The sequence below is a fragment of the Rhipicephalus microplus genome, chromosome 9 (assembly GCF_043290135.1).
Source record: "Rhipicephalus microplus isolate Deutch F79 chromosome 9, USDA_Rmic, whole genome shotgun sequence".
Classification (NCBI taxonomy): Eukaryota; Metazoa; Arthropoda; class Arachnida; order Ixodida; family Ixodidae; genus Rhipicephalus; species Rhipicephalus microplus.
The window spans coordinates 51176760-51193618 of record NC_134708.1 but is presented as its reverse complement, the minus strand read 5'-3'; the positions used below and the strand labels follow the sequence as shown (position 1 = coordinate 51193618).

General features: G+C 44.6%; 1 protein-coding gene across 1 annotated transcript; it reads right to left on the bottom strand.

The window, feature by feature from the left end:
• Positions 1–3792: 3792 nt before the first annotated feature.
• On the bottom strand, positions 3793–12287 carry LOC142772262 (uncharacterized). The gene is made up of 3 exons (XM_075874459.1): positions 12256–12287; positions 9543–9760; positions 3793–8212 (listed from the first exon to the last, which is right to left on the bottom strand). The coding sequence occupies exons 1-3, from the start codon at positions 12285–12287 to the stop codon at positions 7737–7739; spliced, it is 726 nt and encodes a 241-aa protein (XP_075730574.1). The 3' UTR covers positions 3793–7736.
• Between the last annotated feature and the right edge of the window lie 4572 nt (positions 12288–16859).

Genomic DNA, 16859 nt, shown 5'->3' with positions numbered 1-16859 from the left:
TATAGTGATATTGTTGGATTATCAAGCGAGAAGTTTTTTTCTAGCTGGAAAGTGTGTTTTTTTTTTTTCACCTGGGAAGGTATCAGTGGCAATTGATAATGAAGCAAGCAGGAGGAAAAGGTACCGAAATTCGAATTGGAAATGAAGCCTCAGAACTTTGCCACACACAGCTGAGACTTTTCATGCTTCCTGGGTGGTGTCACGCTGTCGCATGACGGAAATATTGTTGGAATGTAGGCAGGTTCTTTGGCTACCGTGCTTAACTCCTTGCCGACGAAGTGGGCGCTGCATATACAAGTTCTTCTCTGCGCCAGATGCCAAAGGCCTCCTTGGGGGCTAGAAAAAGCGAAATTTGTGATCGCTATCAGCAAATTTTAATGACAGCATAAAATAAAAAAATTAATTCAGAGTATTTGTTTTTATTGTTTACTTCACTTGTTGGACAGTGCGGATCCAGCACTTTCATCCCTCCTTCTCGTTAAACCTCCATGGAAATGCATAAAATTTAATCTTCAGGACCTTACCGGTGGTGTTTCTAACGGTGCTGCAGCAGCCGTGCCTGCAACAGCGTACAGTTTCACTCTTTTATGAGCGCGGTTTCGCGCCGTTCTTTTCAGTTGACATGCTTTCATGCACAAACGACCGTTAACGAACAAACTTTCTTCGTTTTTGGAGGTCAACTTCGTAATTGATAAGGACGACTATAAGCACTGCGGGGGTTTACACGCAGGGTCTCGTCGTTTCGCTGATTCACTGAGATGCACATGTCAGCTCGATGGCGTCGTCATCGTCGACGAATGCATATAATTACGTGAATATATAGAACACAAATAGCATTGAGTGATGTAGCTCGCTGTAATAACACACGGAACACTTCTTCAAGCGATCATCATTTGTCGAACGACCGAAACTACTGCCGTTTGCACTTCTGCTGCTGCCAACCACGATAGGGCTTCCTTAGATGTTTCCTTGCGTCCCTACATGTCGGGAAGCAAACATGAAAAATAACCGTTCGGCTGGGGCCTGTAATCCTCTTGAAGGCGGTTTCCGGTGCGCGTGCGGATGCGGAAAAGAAGCGACGCAGAGACCACGAAGAAAAACACAATTTTCCTCTACGGACAAGCATGGTGCGATGCGAAAGCATCGCGAAGGGTGCTCATCGAGTTCCCGTTTCGTTTCACATGGCAACACATCCAATGAAGAGAGAGAGAGAGGAGACGTGCCTGAAGCTTTGATCGTGCAAGTCACACTTGAACCGCGCGTCAGCACCATCAAAACCAGGGCGTTGTGATCGCCTCGAACGTCTTGCTGCTCTGGCCGCAGACTCGCGCTGCCTCGTCGCTTCGGGATCGGGAGCTGCCGCTCGACACTGCCGTTGACTTTCCGAGCCCGGAGTTCGGGGTCAGCTTGATAACGATGACGTTCCACTTCGGCGTGTTGAGCCGGTGTTGCTTCCGTAGAAGTTTCCTGTCGACGTCGACGTTTACATTCGGCTTCCCTGGCTCGAAGTTCAGGGTCCGCTTGCCGACGCTTACGTTTACGTTCGGCTTCCCGAGCCTTCTTCTGCTTCGCGGCAGTGGTGCTGCCACTGCAGCTAGCGCCTACATTGACATCGTTCATGGCGTTTTGCACAACATTGCACAGAGAATGACAAAAACGCAGCGAACGCGCGCTGCATCGCGACACTTGCGCTGCCTACCGGCGTACACTTAGATAGAGAGTGTGTGAGAAAGAGTTATATCAATAATTTGCTGCGCCGCACTTGTGTTGCAGAGGGGGAGGGAGGAGGAAAGCACGCACCTGCGTAGAAGAGAATGAGGGAGAGTTGCGCAAACGCGTTATGGGTTCGGACGCCGCAGAACGGACACTGCTCCAAGCATAAGATGCTCGTGCATCTAAAACATGCGGCATAATCGTAAACTGCGTTACCGAACTTGGACATGTGACCCTAGTTTACCTTTCCCTATGGGTGTTGTCTTCGTGCAGGTGACGTTTCAGCAAGTGCAGCAGCGACGAGACGCGGAAACGAACACGAGAGTGCAGATATCGTGCAAGGTCTAAGCTACTCTTAGGCTGTCTCGAGGGTTGTGGAGGTTGCCATTCGTAAAAGACTACACCGCTTACGTTGCTCGGCATACGTCTACTGGAAAATGTTCACTATTGTACTTGTTGCACGTCGCTAAAACAGACACGAATGCAATTGGCTGTGTCGTCTGCTCCAGCTGCAGCCATCTTGTGCTGGACTCTGCACTACCTCACGAGCAGGTGCAGGGCACTCGTGAACTAGCCTTGCAAGACAGCTGCATTTTTTCAAAACAAATACTGCAGTGCCACTGCCCCTATGTTGAACTCATGAAATGAATGCCAAAGTGCAGCGCCTCCGTTAACCGGTTCATGAAGTGAAGGTGAAACGAAGGAAGCTTATGATGTGACCATGTGACGTAGAGAGCGGGTGTTTCGAAAGCAATAGGTCGCTGTTCGCGCTGTCGGAAATTACTGCCTGCAAAAAGGGCAGATCAGCTAATTCATAAGTTATCGCTGTGACGTTGCCGCGTGTCCTGCGCGCCGAGCGCAGTCAGCGTCAATATCGCCACTGAACTTTTGCAATTGACATCTGAATTATGTGCAGCTTTTGTGATTTATCAAGTATGAGTAGGCCATACATTTTCACAGACTCCAACTTTCTAGTATAAACAACTGTGCCCGAGTTGATAATTATTGTTAATTAGAGAATTTATATTAATTAATGGCTTTGACATCGCTGCAGCCAACTATGTGCATCCTGACATAGAGTTCATCCACAATAAGGAAGGGAGACTGACTGTCACTAGGTATTTACAAAAACTTGCAGAGCACGAAGTGCAGTCAATAGGCATGTTCAATAGTCTCTTGAAGCAACTAATACAAGTACACACGAAAGGTATCTACTACGCCATAAATCACAAGTTTTATGAAGCTGGGATGCACGCACTGTGCCATAATTCGTCTTTCGTGCAGATAAGCGAGGTAACCATCACGCATCTGTTATGCATTATATGGTCTTTGTTGATGTTGCATGTGGCCTGATGACTATGAATTATGAATGAGCACTTTGTAGTAGGTGGGAAGCTTTAAACTACACACGTTGCACCATGAGTGTCACATAATGCTTGTTTGTAATTTTGCTCTTTTGTCACACAACATTAAATATGATAATTTGTTTCCTTGCCCAACATGGCGCCTTGATACAGTCCTTTTTTTGCCAAAAAGTTTTAAGCCCTGGTATTTTTCTTTTGTAGAATAGAATACTGGAATGCCACACAGAGTGCCGGATATGAAGTCCCACTAAAACACTTTTTTTTTTTCTCAATGTGCATGATAGTCATTACGGAGACTAGACGTGGCAACTACGCCACCACGATTAGCTGTTGCAATCGCACGACAGCTTTCACTGTAAGAAGCACGCTATATACGTTACATAATTTTTCCTCTGCTAGTCATGCTGATGTATTTTTCATGATTTCAGTTGCCAATTACTGCGAAGTGTTTTACCTACAATCTCATTTTCTCTTCCTTTAGCTGTATCTATTTGCCAATAATTTTCTTGGCATAAATATTCACAAGTCTTTATTGGCGGTCATAGAGTGACCTTAGCTCTGTAAATTCATTTCAAAAGAAAGAAGAGGCCGCAGGATAAGAAAGGAAGAATGTTGGCACAGTGTCAATGCAAAAAGTAAAAACTTCGTAGTCTGGCAAGCAGACCATATCCACCATCTTCGTTATGGCGCGATTTCGAGCATAACCCAACAGCCATTTAACAGTGTAAAAGCTGCTTTATTTGCCCATGTTTATTACACAAAGAGGGCGGTGGTAATGAACCCATAGCATACAAATAAAAATGTCAAGTTGCATATTGTGACACTGAACACATTAAGGCTTAAAGCAGAAGAGATGTACCGAAAACCGCAATAACAGATGAGCGCACTTGATGATATGTGCTTGTGGAAAGAACAGCATAAGACAAAAGCCGAACCATCTGCTGGAAGCTTTACGAGGAAAAAAGTGAGCGCCGCTCACTAAAAACATGTTTTTACAAAATGCATACACCTTGATAAATATGCAAGACATAATTTCTAAGTCAGAACACAGTGCCTATGCACACCTACAAGCAATCCACTGTTACTACTACTAGTAAATGCAGGATTCAGTTATTCATGGAGACATACACACCAAGATGTCATTGGGCAAAAAGAGGAACTGCTTTTATGGGAACACTTGCACATACAAGGTTGACTAACCTTACTCTTTGTTTTCTTCGTATGTAAGAGGTGCAGTAAGAGTGCATACCTTTGTGAATTTAAGCTGCTGTGAAGCTGACTTAGATATGGCCCATTTATAAATATTTCTACCAAAGCACGAACAGCACTTCGTCGTCCGAAAATTTTTGCATTCTGCATGATAAGTGCAACTAATTCATAGTGAGCTTGCGATACAACTTGTACTCCTTTTTCAGTCTGTTCACCGAGCATGATTTATCACGTGCTAGCCGTTTCACACAGTTAAACTGCTCAATGAAATGTGTGCCAATCAATGAACAAGTTTGAAAGAATAGAAACATCTGCGATGCAATAGCAGTGCTACCATTTCACAGCAAACAAACCCAGATGCAAGGAAGCCCTGAGAATTTGGACAACTCAGAAAGGGCAACCTCACTCAAATGTTAGAAGTACAAGAAATCATGATCGACTGACTCATAAAAGTTTAGCAACCTAAAAAATGTGAATCATGAGATTCTATGAGCTAAAACCACGACGTTTGGGAGATCCATATTAATTTTGAACAAATGGGGTTTCAGTGTGTGTACTTCGGGTGGCCACAAGTTCAAGTATGTGGGGGGTTCCTGCACTTCAACCTTCACAAAATGCACTTGCATGCATGGTGGCACAAAACATTCGCCAATAAGACACCATGGAAGATAAAATCTGGAGGCTGCTGCAGGACTGCTAGGGACACTGTTGAAATGGGCATGTTTCGATACACTGAAGTTACATGCGCTAAAGCTGGATGGCTTTTTTATTTTCCAGACAGTTGTAAAATGAAACCATTATTTTATATGCAGCGTCATAGTATCGTAGTCTCTGAGCCGCTGCAATCGCTGTAAATTTTCGGAACATATTCTGCAAATGCACATTACAGAGTGAAGCTCCATGCAGTAGTACAGCCAGGAAAAATTTGTGGAGAGGAGGGGGTATTTATCTATACTTTGTGGGTGTTTGTGCATGCATTTGTATGTGAGGACATATATATAAACATGCACGTAATATTGAAAATTTTCAAAATGGGGAGCGGGTTCGACCCCAACCCTCCCCCTTGGCTACACTGGTGGCGCCACGGTGAAGCTTAGACGACTAAATGTCTAACGCAACAAGTATTTGCATATTCGGGCTACTCTGATCCATAGCAAGCGTGTGGTTAACCATACCCAACATGAGTGTGTAACTGGTAAAATGCATCCACAATATGCCTGGCGAAAATTGCCACGTGCACTATTTTTACTCATCACACTTAACGTCCTTCAACTTGCAGACTTGTTGAAAGACTGCCCTTAGGCCATCCTCATACAATGCACGCCTTGATGCCAGCGTTTTCTAAACTCCAGCAGTTCATTCTCCAAGGGACCAATTGCTATACATGGGAAAAAAATGCTATTCAGACAAACACACAATGAAATGTCAATAAAAGTAACATGTACTCGAGACATAAAATTAAGCATGCAAGGCTAGTAAGACGAAATAAACATTTTCAAAATAGTTATGGAAATGCCTATGAGTCGTAATGAACTTATGGTAGTTGATGTAACCACGACAACATATATGTGGAACAAAGCATTGCCTAAGGTCACCTAAGTGCATTGTAACAGAAAAACACTCGCACTGCAAAAATTTGTTCAGTCACAATATTCACAGTTTACAATTTTGTTCATGCTCGATTTGAATCTTGTTCAAATTCTTCAATGATATATTTAAATTTATTGTCGCATATTTCACAGCACAAAAACCTGAATAGAAAAGGCAAGAGACAGGACAGAGAGTGAACATACTTCATGCCCAGTGGCCCACTCTGTAATAGGTCTTTCTTATTATATACTAAATTATGTAGAGCAAGCATATCAACACAAATTAGCCCAACTCTCTTAGCCGACAGCTGCACTGAATATAATGATAAAGGATGAATTGAGTTAGGTTAAGAACTAATTCGCACTGTGCGCAACCCTTCTGAATTGCAGAATTCACCGCAAAACTATGTAGTCTGGGCCTACTTTGCGATTTACTGCATTGAGGCGAAGCAGGGTGGTACTATACACGTTCTATCCAATCCTTACTGATACTGAGGTAGGCCTTTGTGTGCTACTGCAGAGCCCACACGGGCAGAACACATTACTTGTACAGTTTAATGCCCTATGAGCACAGCTCGGCATATTCACTCATACAAGTGCCACGAGTCTTACTCAATCAACACTCACTTCACAGTCCACAAATAGAGCATTTGTGAGTGATGAGGTATGCGAGTCAATGAAAGTTCAAACAATAGAAAGCTAGCAAGTATCAATACTCGTGAAAGTAAGTGATGGTGATGCGGCGTAGGCGGTAGCACATACACGAGGCGACTGCTGGCAAGTGAGTGAATGAGAACACGTGTGGGATTGGGTGATTCAGTCAAATTACTGGAGATTTTTATAAGGATGAGAGGGTGCAGCTAGGTATGAAGGGAAGTGCCTTTGAATAATAAGAGAGAGTGTTTGCACGAATGTGTGTGAGTAAGAATGCGAGCCAGTGCCAACACGTGAGAGACGCCATGCTCTGAGGCTACAGGTCGGTTTCAACATCCAGGCCTACTCGTATGTGCATACTACCATCAAAATCCACTCACCAAAGGCGAAAACCGAGTACACAGCTTCACGCCGCACAAAAAAAAAGCATCTACTGGACTACTATGATATTTGTAAAGATGTACCGATATATAGGGTCTATGCGATGCACATGTTCTTTCAAGACTTTATATTTAGGTGGTGTTTGCTTACCAGAGGATTCAGAGGCCTCTTGTCTACCTGTTTCTTACTTTTATTCCCTGTAGTCTATTGAGAAAGTTTTTGAGAACTATGCTCACTGGCAGATCGAAAAGGCAGACGTTCGGACATCTCCTTTACAAGAAAAGTAAAGGAATTTTAAGTTTTGTTGCAGGTTTGTAAAATAATGGTAGTACTCGTAAGATGGTACAGGCCTGTAGCCAGGTATTTCCTTGGGAGTGGCACCTCTTGAAGGCTCTGAAATACACCTCTATTCTTTATTAATACTCTCAGTAAAGCACACCTCCATCCAAATTTTGGGAGGGGGGTCTGGCTACGGGCCTTAGCTACTAAGCACCCCCTCGTGCTATCACTTTCTCGTCTCGCTCAAACTCACTCGTGTTTGCTTTCACGTGGTAGCAATCACCATCACTCACTGCCACGTTCAAACATTACCATTCAAGAGTCGCCTAAAAGGCCATAAATGTCAGTCCATTTGTTCAGCTAGCACAACAGCTCATAAGTTTTTCAAGCCAAGACCACTTGAGTGGTTCATCAGATACCCTTCGCTTGATGCCATAGTCTCTATGGCAAACTACCTAAGTTCATCAGACATTCAAATTCCAGATGCGCCTAACAGCCAACACAAGTAAGTTCACTTGCGCAGCTAGTATGACGGCCTCTGGCATTTCTAGCCAGAGCCTGATGAACCAGAGTTGTTCATCAGGGACGCTTCCCTTGCTACTGCATGTGCCGCAGCCTCAGCCGCGGACCACATGTGCGTCACCTCGTGCCTCTTCATCTGCATTTTGCGAGCAAACACCATCGGGCAAAAGCGACACTGAAACGGCTTCTCGCCCGTATGGGTTCGCACATGGCCCACAAGGCTCGTCTTCTGCGTGAAGGCCATGGAGCAGAGGTGGCACCGAAAGGGCTTCTCGCCGGTGTGGATCCGTAGGTGGGCAACTAGGTTTCCTTTCTGCATGAACGCCTTGCCGCAGTAGTCGCATTTGTGCGGGCGCTCGCCCGTGTGTATGCGCTGGTGATTCTGCATGCTGGTGTGGAACGCCGTGGTGTAGCCGCACACGAGGCACCGCCGCAGACGCCTTCCAAACTGGGAGTCCAGAAGAGGTGGCCGGCCGGGGCGGCGACGCATGGCCACAAAGTCTGCGCAAGTCAAGTTTGCCGCATTCTCAGCAAAGGACACAGGCACGTCGGAGGCAAAGATAGAGAGGTTAGTGAACTTCGAAATGGCATTTAGTCGAGCTCGTTGGCGTAGCACAAAAGTCTACTGGGCTAGTTGGTCTAGTAGCATTAACTACATTTAGTGCCAAAGATTAACGCACAAAAAAACACGAAAGACAAGGACGAGTGCCAGTCCTCACCTGTCGTGCTTCTTGTGTGTAAATTTTTCACTTAACTTGGTTATCACAAAGGTATGGCTCATACTTTAGTAAACAGAAGTCGTTAAGGAACCCACAATGCAGGCACTGAGTCTCTATTGTGTGCCCCTTATCTGTGCTGCTTACAGAAATATTAGGAGGTTAGGCTAATGTTGGGTGCGGCTTGCTAAGTGACAGTAAGATCAAGTCACAACACTGAAATATGGGCTTCAGTTGTGCTTTTTTCAGTTTGTTATGCTTTTTTCAGATTCAGTTATGCTATTAACTCATCTGGTAAACCTAAATCTGTTGTTTTACAACAGCTATGCATGGGTGACAAGACGATTGCCCGCTATAGACACCGAGCAGTCGGCTGTGAAAGACGCAGTCTAATCAACATCTGAAAAAAGGCATTCACAACAGCTGCTCTGGCTTGAAGCTCATTTTCCAACACTTGTCACAAAGGCCCCTTTGTCAAAGTAAATACCCTGCCGTGCATTTCTGGTTTTAAAGCACTAAGATTGATAGGCAGTTTTGAATAAAAATTTGTTTTCGTATGGGATTTAACGGTCCAGCATTGCACCACAATACCAATCTTGATGATCACTGGCAACGACATTAGCTATGTAAAATAGAGCATTGGTGCATGGCAAGTTTCCACCTTTCCGACTGTAGGTACATGCTTTTTCTTTACTGAATAGTTAAGAGCTCATGCTTACTTGCTCCATGCCCACCTTGTCTGCTGGTGTGCAACATAGCAAAACATGAAAATTGGGAATGCCAAGTTTTAATGCCGTATCATCAGCAATGCTTTGTCACAGGGACAGATAAAAGAAATGTTCAACTGCAACAGTATTATAACTCCTGGTGTGCTTTTATTACAATCTCCAGTCACTGTGAGAAGACGTTATCAAATGACATACAACATTAAACTGCCATTATGCTTTCATATTTTGCAAAACATTGTGTGCATAGCTTGAACACTACTTCTAAAGCTGGAAATGAACAGATAAGATCGAAAAGTGTTTTTCACGGATAAGGGCACTTGCGCAGTGAATATTCTCGTCAACAATCATCACCAGCAAATGTCAAAGTGTCGGAAGCCTTTCAAGAACCTGCGGTTAGTTTTGGGTGCATAGAATGCTCGTGAATCCTTAGCCGCTGCTTGCGCACGAAAGCTGCCGGGCAATAGCGGCACCGAAACGGCCTCTTTCCAGTGTGTGAGTGCACGTGATCTACGAGGTGCACTTTCTGCTTGAAGTCCTTGGGGCACAGGTGGCACTTGAACGGTCTCTCGCCGGTGTGAGTGCGGAGGTGAGCAGTCAGGTTCGTACTGACCGTAAAAGACTTGCTGCAATAGCTACAAACATACTGGTGGCATGTGCAAACGTTTCTAGACCGGCGCACTCTGTTCCGATTGGATTCAGTGAGCAAGGTACTCCGTCTCGCCTGTCTGACGGATGCGTTGTCTATTGGTTGATAACAAGGTCGTCGTCTGGTGGTGCCTGCAAGAGAAACCAAAATTAGAGCACGAACTATGATGTGTGTAAAGTTTTTTCAAGCTAACTAGTGCTAGTCATAAGAGTTTCATGATACTAGTACACAAGATAGAAGTCTGGCGCTGGTCTATGGGGGGTGCAAAATAATGCTTCAGCCGGCATGGGGATGATGGGTGGCACATGCATTTGCCTGAGCTTTCTTCTTTCGGCTTCGTGTGGCTCAATGTAGCCAGCAGTCGCTTTTTCACAAGATGAAAAATCGGCGAAAATTGAGCAAGCCCACTTGACCGTCCTTTTAGCCTAACCAATTCAAACCGGCTCACGAGCTTCACAGAGAGTGCTTCTTTTGTCCAAAACAGAAGCCAAACCGCAGCAATGAACAGAGCCACAAGTGCATTAGAAGCTGCAAGCATGAAGACAGCACAACTATTTATGTTACCCACCATTCCCACAGTATCTAATCACAGTGCCACAGTTTCCTTAATGGTACAAAACTCTATGGTGCTAGTATCCATGAATGCATAAACAATTTAGTAAGAACAAGAACTATGCATAATGCTAGCAAATACAGTGCATCAATTCGTGGTTCTCACAGCACTCACTTGCTTTGGGATAAATTTACAGATTAGACATAAAGAAGCGTGCAAAATTAATGTGGCATTTTCCAGCTTAATGCAGGCTGTCGTTGAACATTCTATAAATCTACACAGCACACAAGCGATCGCTGCAGTACGCGTTCTCAAAAACATTGCAACTGACAGCAACCTCAACAAGCAAGAAGATGCTTAAACGTAAAAAAAAAAGAGTGCACCAAATCAGTGGTTTATATTCCTCAATCGATGTCCCGGCTCGGAGATGGAAAATAAAACCATGTAGATGATCTTCATTGGCAAACTACCAACAGTTGGAACTTGGCATCACTTGTAATTAAGTATCCAATGGGTGAATTCTTCTTAAAATTATGGAAACGAGGACAAGATTGCACAACAAGTTAAAGGGGTCCCGAAACACTTTTTTAAGTAACGATGAAATGAATTCACTGAAATAGCTTATTGCCTCACGAATTCAACGGCACAAAAATTTTAAGACTCCACCCAGTACGAGCGAAGTTACAGAAGTTTGCCACATGCTGCAATCGCATTCTCTCTTCTCTCGTCCCGACGAAAGTGCAGGAAGCTAAGCAGGGAGGGATGGCAGGGCCGTAAAGAAATGTCGCGTGGGCCCTGTGACCTTGAGCACTTTTTTCTTCGAATACGCAGCTTTTTCAGTGTGATCGTGTGCGCACGCGTGGACAAGTAGCGCTGTGGAGTTCTCTGTAATGAGTGAGCGCGCCATGTTCGAATCAGCTAATGGCTGATAGATGGGCTTGCTACGTGTGATTTTTGGGTATATTATGTAATTTGTCGAGAGAAGAAATCTTTAGCTTACTTTAATTTATTGTGAATTCCAGGCCGCGTGCTGCGCTATAATATTTGGCTCGCGTGTTGTTGGGAGCCTCTACTACCGATTGGCAGCATTTTCTGACCATGCTCAAAAAGTGTCGCAGGGCCCCTTTAATGACCAGTTCTATTCACATATGACGCTGTAACCACTTCAGATGCTTTGGAAAATGAATAACTTGCTGTGCAGCACAGAAAATGAAGTTTGAATACACAGAGGAGATACAGATGTCCTCCAAGTCTGTCTCACAACAGAACACTATGTTGCATTTTGTGGTTTCTCATCTCACATTCTTATCACTATGTACTGATCATAAGTTTTATCCATCAAAAAAATGGGATGAAGGCATCCTGCACGCAGGCGATACATTACTACAGTGCATTTTCCACTCCGACAGAGTTCTGTAGCTTTCAGTATTGTATGAGCAGTAAAAGAAGCAGTGTGTCTATGGCGGTGGACTGATATGCTGTTTAAAGGGATACTGAACAAACTTTGTACCGCCAGAATTTCCAGCCAAATTCAAAAATTAGGCACTGAAATCTAAGGATGAAACCGTGCAGAAACTAGAAAAAAATGTGCTTTTTTTAAACTGTCATGTCGTCAACTAGAGGAGGTGATGTTAGTTGACGTCACACGCGTAGGTCGATGAACGCACTCGTGAGTCGACCCATTCAGACTCAGATCAAGCTGCGAATCTCAGTCTGAGAGAATCCGGGTAAGTACTATTTTGGCAAGCTTGAACGAGTCCAGTTGAAGAAAAATTTCGCGAGTGTAAGTTTGCTTGAGACCGGCTAAGGAAAATTTTGGCGAGTACGAAGCACAAGATATATGTCTTGAGTGATTCTGAGAGAGTTTCACTTTTTTTTTTTTTTGCCGACCATGGTCACACCACACTACAGACAGGCAGCCAACAATGCCCATGTCTCTCAACCTGCTCAGCTTGCACTACAGTTCCCAGAAAAACTACGAACAGCACCGCCAGCGAACAATGCTTACTGCTGGTGTAAAGCTCTAGCACTTTGGTGGCAGGGGGAGAGTGGGATGAAAGGAGAGGTGGAGAAGCAAATGGAAGAAGAGGAGAGGAACATGTGCAAACTGCATGCACCTTGGAAAGCGTGACCTCAGAGCTCGCACGTGGCCAACGTGCGCAGACAATCCACCAAAAATACAGCTAAATGTTCAGAAATATGTGAAATAAACTCTGTTTATGGGAGCAGTGGCGTCTTCCAAGTAGAATTTTGATGTCTTCATCAGTTCTTTTTTTAATTTTTGTTCAGTGTCTCTTTAACAATCTAGACTTGAAACAAGGTGTGGGAGCAGGCTAGTTTGTATTCCATACCGTAAACCGCTGAAGTGCAAAAAAAAAAAAAATGGGGGTAACAATGGACTAAGAAAACAACGAGGACAAGCGCTTGTTGTCGTTCTCTTAGTCCGTTGTTGTTACTCTTTCTTTTTTGCACTTCAGCGGTTTAAGACATGGTTCCAGACTTGAAAGCTTTTTTTTCCTAGTTCCTATGAGTTGGAGCACGAATTATGCAGCTAAGAGCAGATCTGTAGTGGGCTGTCATATGGCAAGTCTTGCAAGTTTTTCATGCCAATTGCAAGGATTCTCAACAAAATGGTTTCGTCAGGACAATGCCCAAGGTTTACAAGTAGGAAGGTCACTTTGGTAAATATATGCCAATATCGAATGACATTGTTGCTATAATCGCTGGCATTGCTACTTTTACGCTTTCTTCTGCTTGCCGACAAGGTGGTTAAGGCACCTGCAAGGAATGAAGAGAGCAAACGAGAGACTTCAGTTGAATAAAACCGCAACTATGCATGCAACAATGGCTTTTATAATGCACTTCATGCATCAACATCTGAATTATATTATCAGAGCATGTAGCTCTATGTCGTGGTAGCTTAAGGGCTATGGTGCTCCACAGTTCAGCATTTAGCTAAAGTTGAATATCAAGTGTCACACTGCATCTGAAAGCGAATAAGGATGTTTGAGCAATTTAGCATAGATACACATCAATCCCTTGTTTTTTAAATGTTATGTGTTGAACAAATTAAACAAAAAAGAAAGTGCCTCAAACTTGAAATTAGTCAAATTTTTACATATGTCTCAACTTAAAAATACCGTGAATGCGTCTTTTTATGCCTCTGAATACTACGTAAAAGTTGTTCTCGTGAAATCTGTTATTAATACACATGCAAGAGTTTTGAATATTAGTAGTCTGGAAAATGTGACGAGAAAATAAATATAAGAAACAAATGATTAGTGATGCCTTCGGCAAACTGCACCAGCCGCGATAATTTGGGTGTGGCCTGCAGGCAGAGCACTACAATATGCAACTTGTAGCGTGTTCCATGATCGATGTTCATACTGGTAGTCTTATCACAGAAAGCAGTAACATGGGAGCAACAGAGGCCGTCACGTGGATCTTATACAAAATGCGCGCAGCTAGTCTCACCTGCTATTCATAAAGCGGCACAGGTTCTCGAATGGACATTGGGTTCGGGTTGCGCAAGTTCCCGGAAAGCGGTTCGTTGACGCTAACCGGGCATCATGCAATGGGTAGTCCGTGCGTAGACCGCGTCCAATTTTCGGGATAAGATGAAAACAAGTGCAAGTTTGTGAAATGCAGAACTCTCAAGGAAGGCAAATTTTTACGCAGCGCACGTAAGTGCAACGCACATGCAAGCGAAAAACGGGAAATAATTCGCGTAATAAACGCTCTATCAGACCGTGACACACGACTACTTCAAAACTTTGATCAGCCATCAATCAGACTAAGTCAACATTTCTTTCATTGTTCAGTGAAGTCCTCGAAAACTTGTTTGCTCCTTGACGGAAGTTTGAACAAGCTTCGCCGGCTTTAGTAGTGGCGACGATCGAATGCATATCCCGTGTTGTGTTACTTGTGCAGTTGAGAAGCCGTCGTGGAGTCGTCGCTCCTTCGGTCGTTTCCCGTGATATTTGGACGCACAAATAATAACTAAATGCTGCATAGGCTGCATCCAGAGTTGTCGGTCCGTGCCGTCAACACTCCGACGTAACGTTGACAGCAAAAGTTGCACGATGCTGCCGAAAACAATCAACGCATAACATTTGACAATGCAAAATAAATGACAGCTCGGCCATGTTTGCCGCTATTCACGATGGCGATGGAGCCATGATGGAGCTTTCTCAGGCCAACGCCTCCTCTAGGAAGATGCCTGCCCACGGCTGCCGCACACTCAGTGCCTGCCGCATGAGAAAAAAAAAAAAACAGATGCCACACTCTTTCTCTCTTCCATTTGGAAAATGTTCTCGGTCGCTAGCGTCACCTGTGGCGGACGGTGCAACAACGCAACGTTTTGCATAGCCTCCGAAACAGTAATGCACAATTGCAGGTCTCGAACAACTCTACACTGACGCGCCTCTATGGGCCGCAGACAAAAAACAATTAGCTGCACGGAGGTACAGTGGCTAGAATAGAAAAGTGTGATGAACGCGCCGGCTAGCGCGTAACGCTTTGGGAGGAAACCGCCAGATGGCGGTGGCACACGCGAGGGAAAAGCAAGTGAGGGAAACAGAGACGCTCATGTGGAAAGAGAGGATGGAAAAGAAGGGATCGCTGGGAATCTACAAGGCAAGCAAACAAGAGATCCGGAAAGAGAACTTTTATGACAACAATAAAGGTAGTGCGTTGCTCTTTGAGGCGCGGGCTAGCTGCTTGAGAACTCTAACTTACAGGAGCAAATATTCGTCACAGGATGAGACATGTGTTGGATGTGGCATAAATAAAGAAACAATCGACCACATAGTCATGGAATGTCAAAAGATTCAGCCGGATAGAAATGGGGGGAAGGTCACACTTCCTGAGGCGCTGGGCTTCGCGGTTGATGGAAGCATTAACTGGTCAGCAGTAGGTATTACTAAGCAGCGGCTGGAGTATTGGTGGAGGAAAAGCAGAGAAGTCGATCAAATAACATCCCAGCCAAGAGTAGCGGCTGGGCAAAATTAAAAAGACATCCGAGTTGATGAGGGACAGAATTTAAACTCGAACTATTAAGGTAGGCTAGATGGCGCATGCCGTCACCCCCGATTCAAAGGGGGGGCCTTTAATCATCATCATCATCACGTCACCCAATGCGGCGGTACGCTGCGCAGAGATTGCAATCAACCACGCGCACGGGCATTGTGAAACATTTATAATATATTTTTTTTGCTCGTGCATGGCCTCAAATGGTGACCGAGAAAATATGTTAATTAGCTTCTGGAAAACAAGATGCCTACGCGGGCGCGCGACGGAACTGAAATATCCTTATGTCGACAGGATTCCGAAAGTGAGCGCGTGAAGGCACTGAAACATTTTATCGATGTGAAGTGGTAGAAGAGTGGAATGATGAACTCGGTTGTGGGTCATTGCTTGCAACACTTTCCACGGTGAACCATCATTTCCTCAAGCACTAATCTGCGAATAAAGCCCCATCATTCAAAACGTCATACTCGGAGACGAGAATCACGAGCGGTATCTGGATGAAAACCTTTTATTTTCTGCACCCAGGTCATGCAACGCATTTCCGAGTAGTGACTCACTATCTGTTTACAACAATCCATTTTTAATAATTTGCCGCACGTCCTTTTTTTATCTCAAAGAGAAAAGTTTTATAGTTCACAAGTACCCCACAGAACATTGGGCTGCAAGCCTAGGTGATGCGCCTGAGCTTCACGTACTTCCTATTTTCACGAAAAGATGCCGCTCCTTGTGGAGTACCTTTGTGTAAAAACGCAAACAGGTGAGCAGAAAAAAATTGTTTACTTGATTGGTGAGGCTCGGACCATAATGTGCGCAGCCCAGCGTGGCATTTTTTTTTTTTTTCAAGCAAGAAACAAGCTCTTCCAAGCTGTCACTGTGAAGCTCGTTGTAGCTAAACGACTTTGAAAAAGGAATTTCAAAGGCGTCTACAAATGCGAAGAGTTTCTCCGAAAGGCCTGCCCATAGGCGTCCGCGCGAGGGGGGCAAAGCGGGCTGGCCACATGGAAGGGGGTGCTAAATCTGTTCTATACATCGACTAGGCAGCGGAGCACTCTTTTAGTCATCTAAAAAAAGGGGCGTAAAATCTGCCTCATGCACTGATTTGATAGGAAGGAGGCGCCCTGCAAAAAAACTTCGCCCCCCTCCCTCCTTAACGGCAAACACGCCCATGGGTTTACCCCTTTCAACGCGGACAATTTCGCCGATCACAGTGTGCTCGAAGTGCCGGGAGATGTATCTCTCGCTGAAGTGCAGCTCGCACACACCCGAGGGTTTTTTTTTTCTTTTTTTTTTTAAGCAGCTTGTCAGCTCGCGTGATCGCTCTTCGCCACTGCGCTAACAGAGCTTCGTGCTTTGGAATGTCGAACACCGCATGCTCTTTTTAGCAGACTTGTAGCCTGTAGTGAACCCCGGGACGAAGCAATGACTTTGTTTTCGCGCGATGAGAGTACATACAGAAGCATTGGTGTCAGAGTGCCAC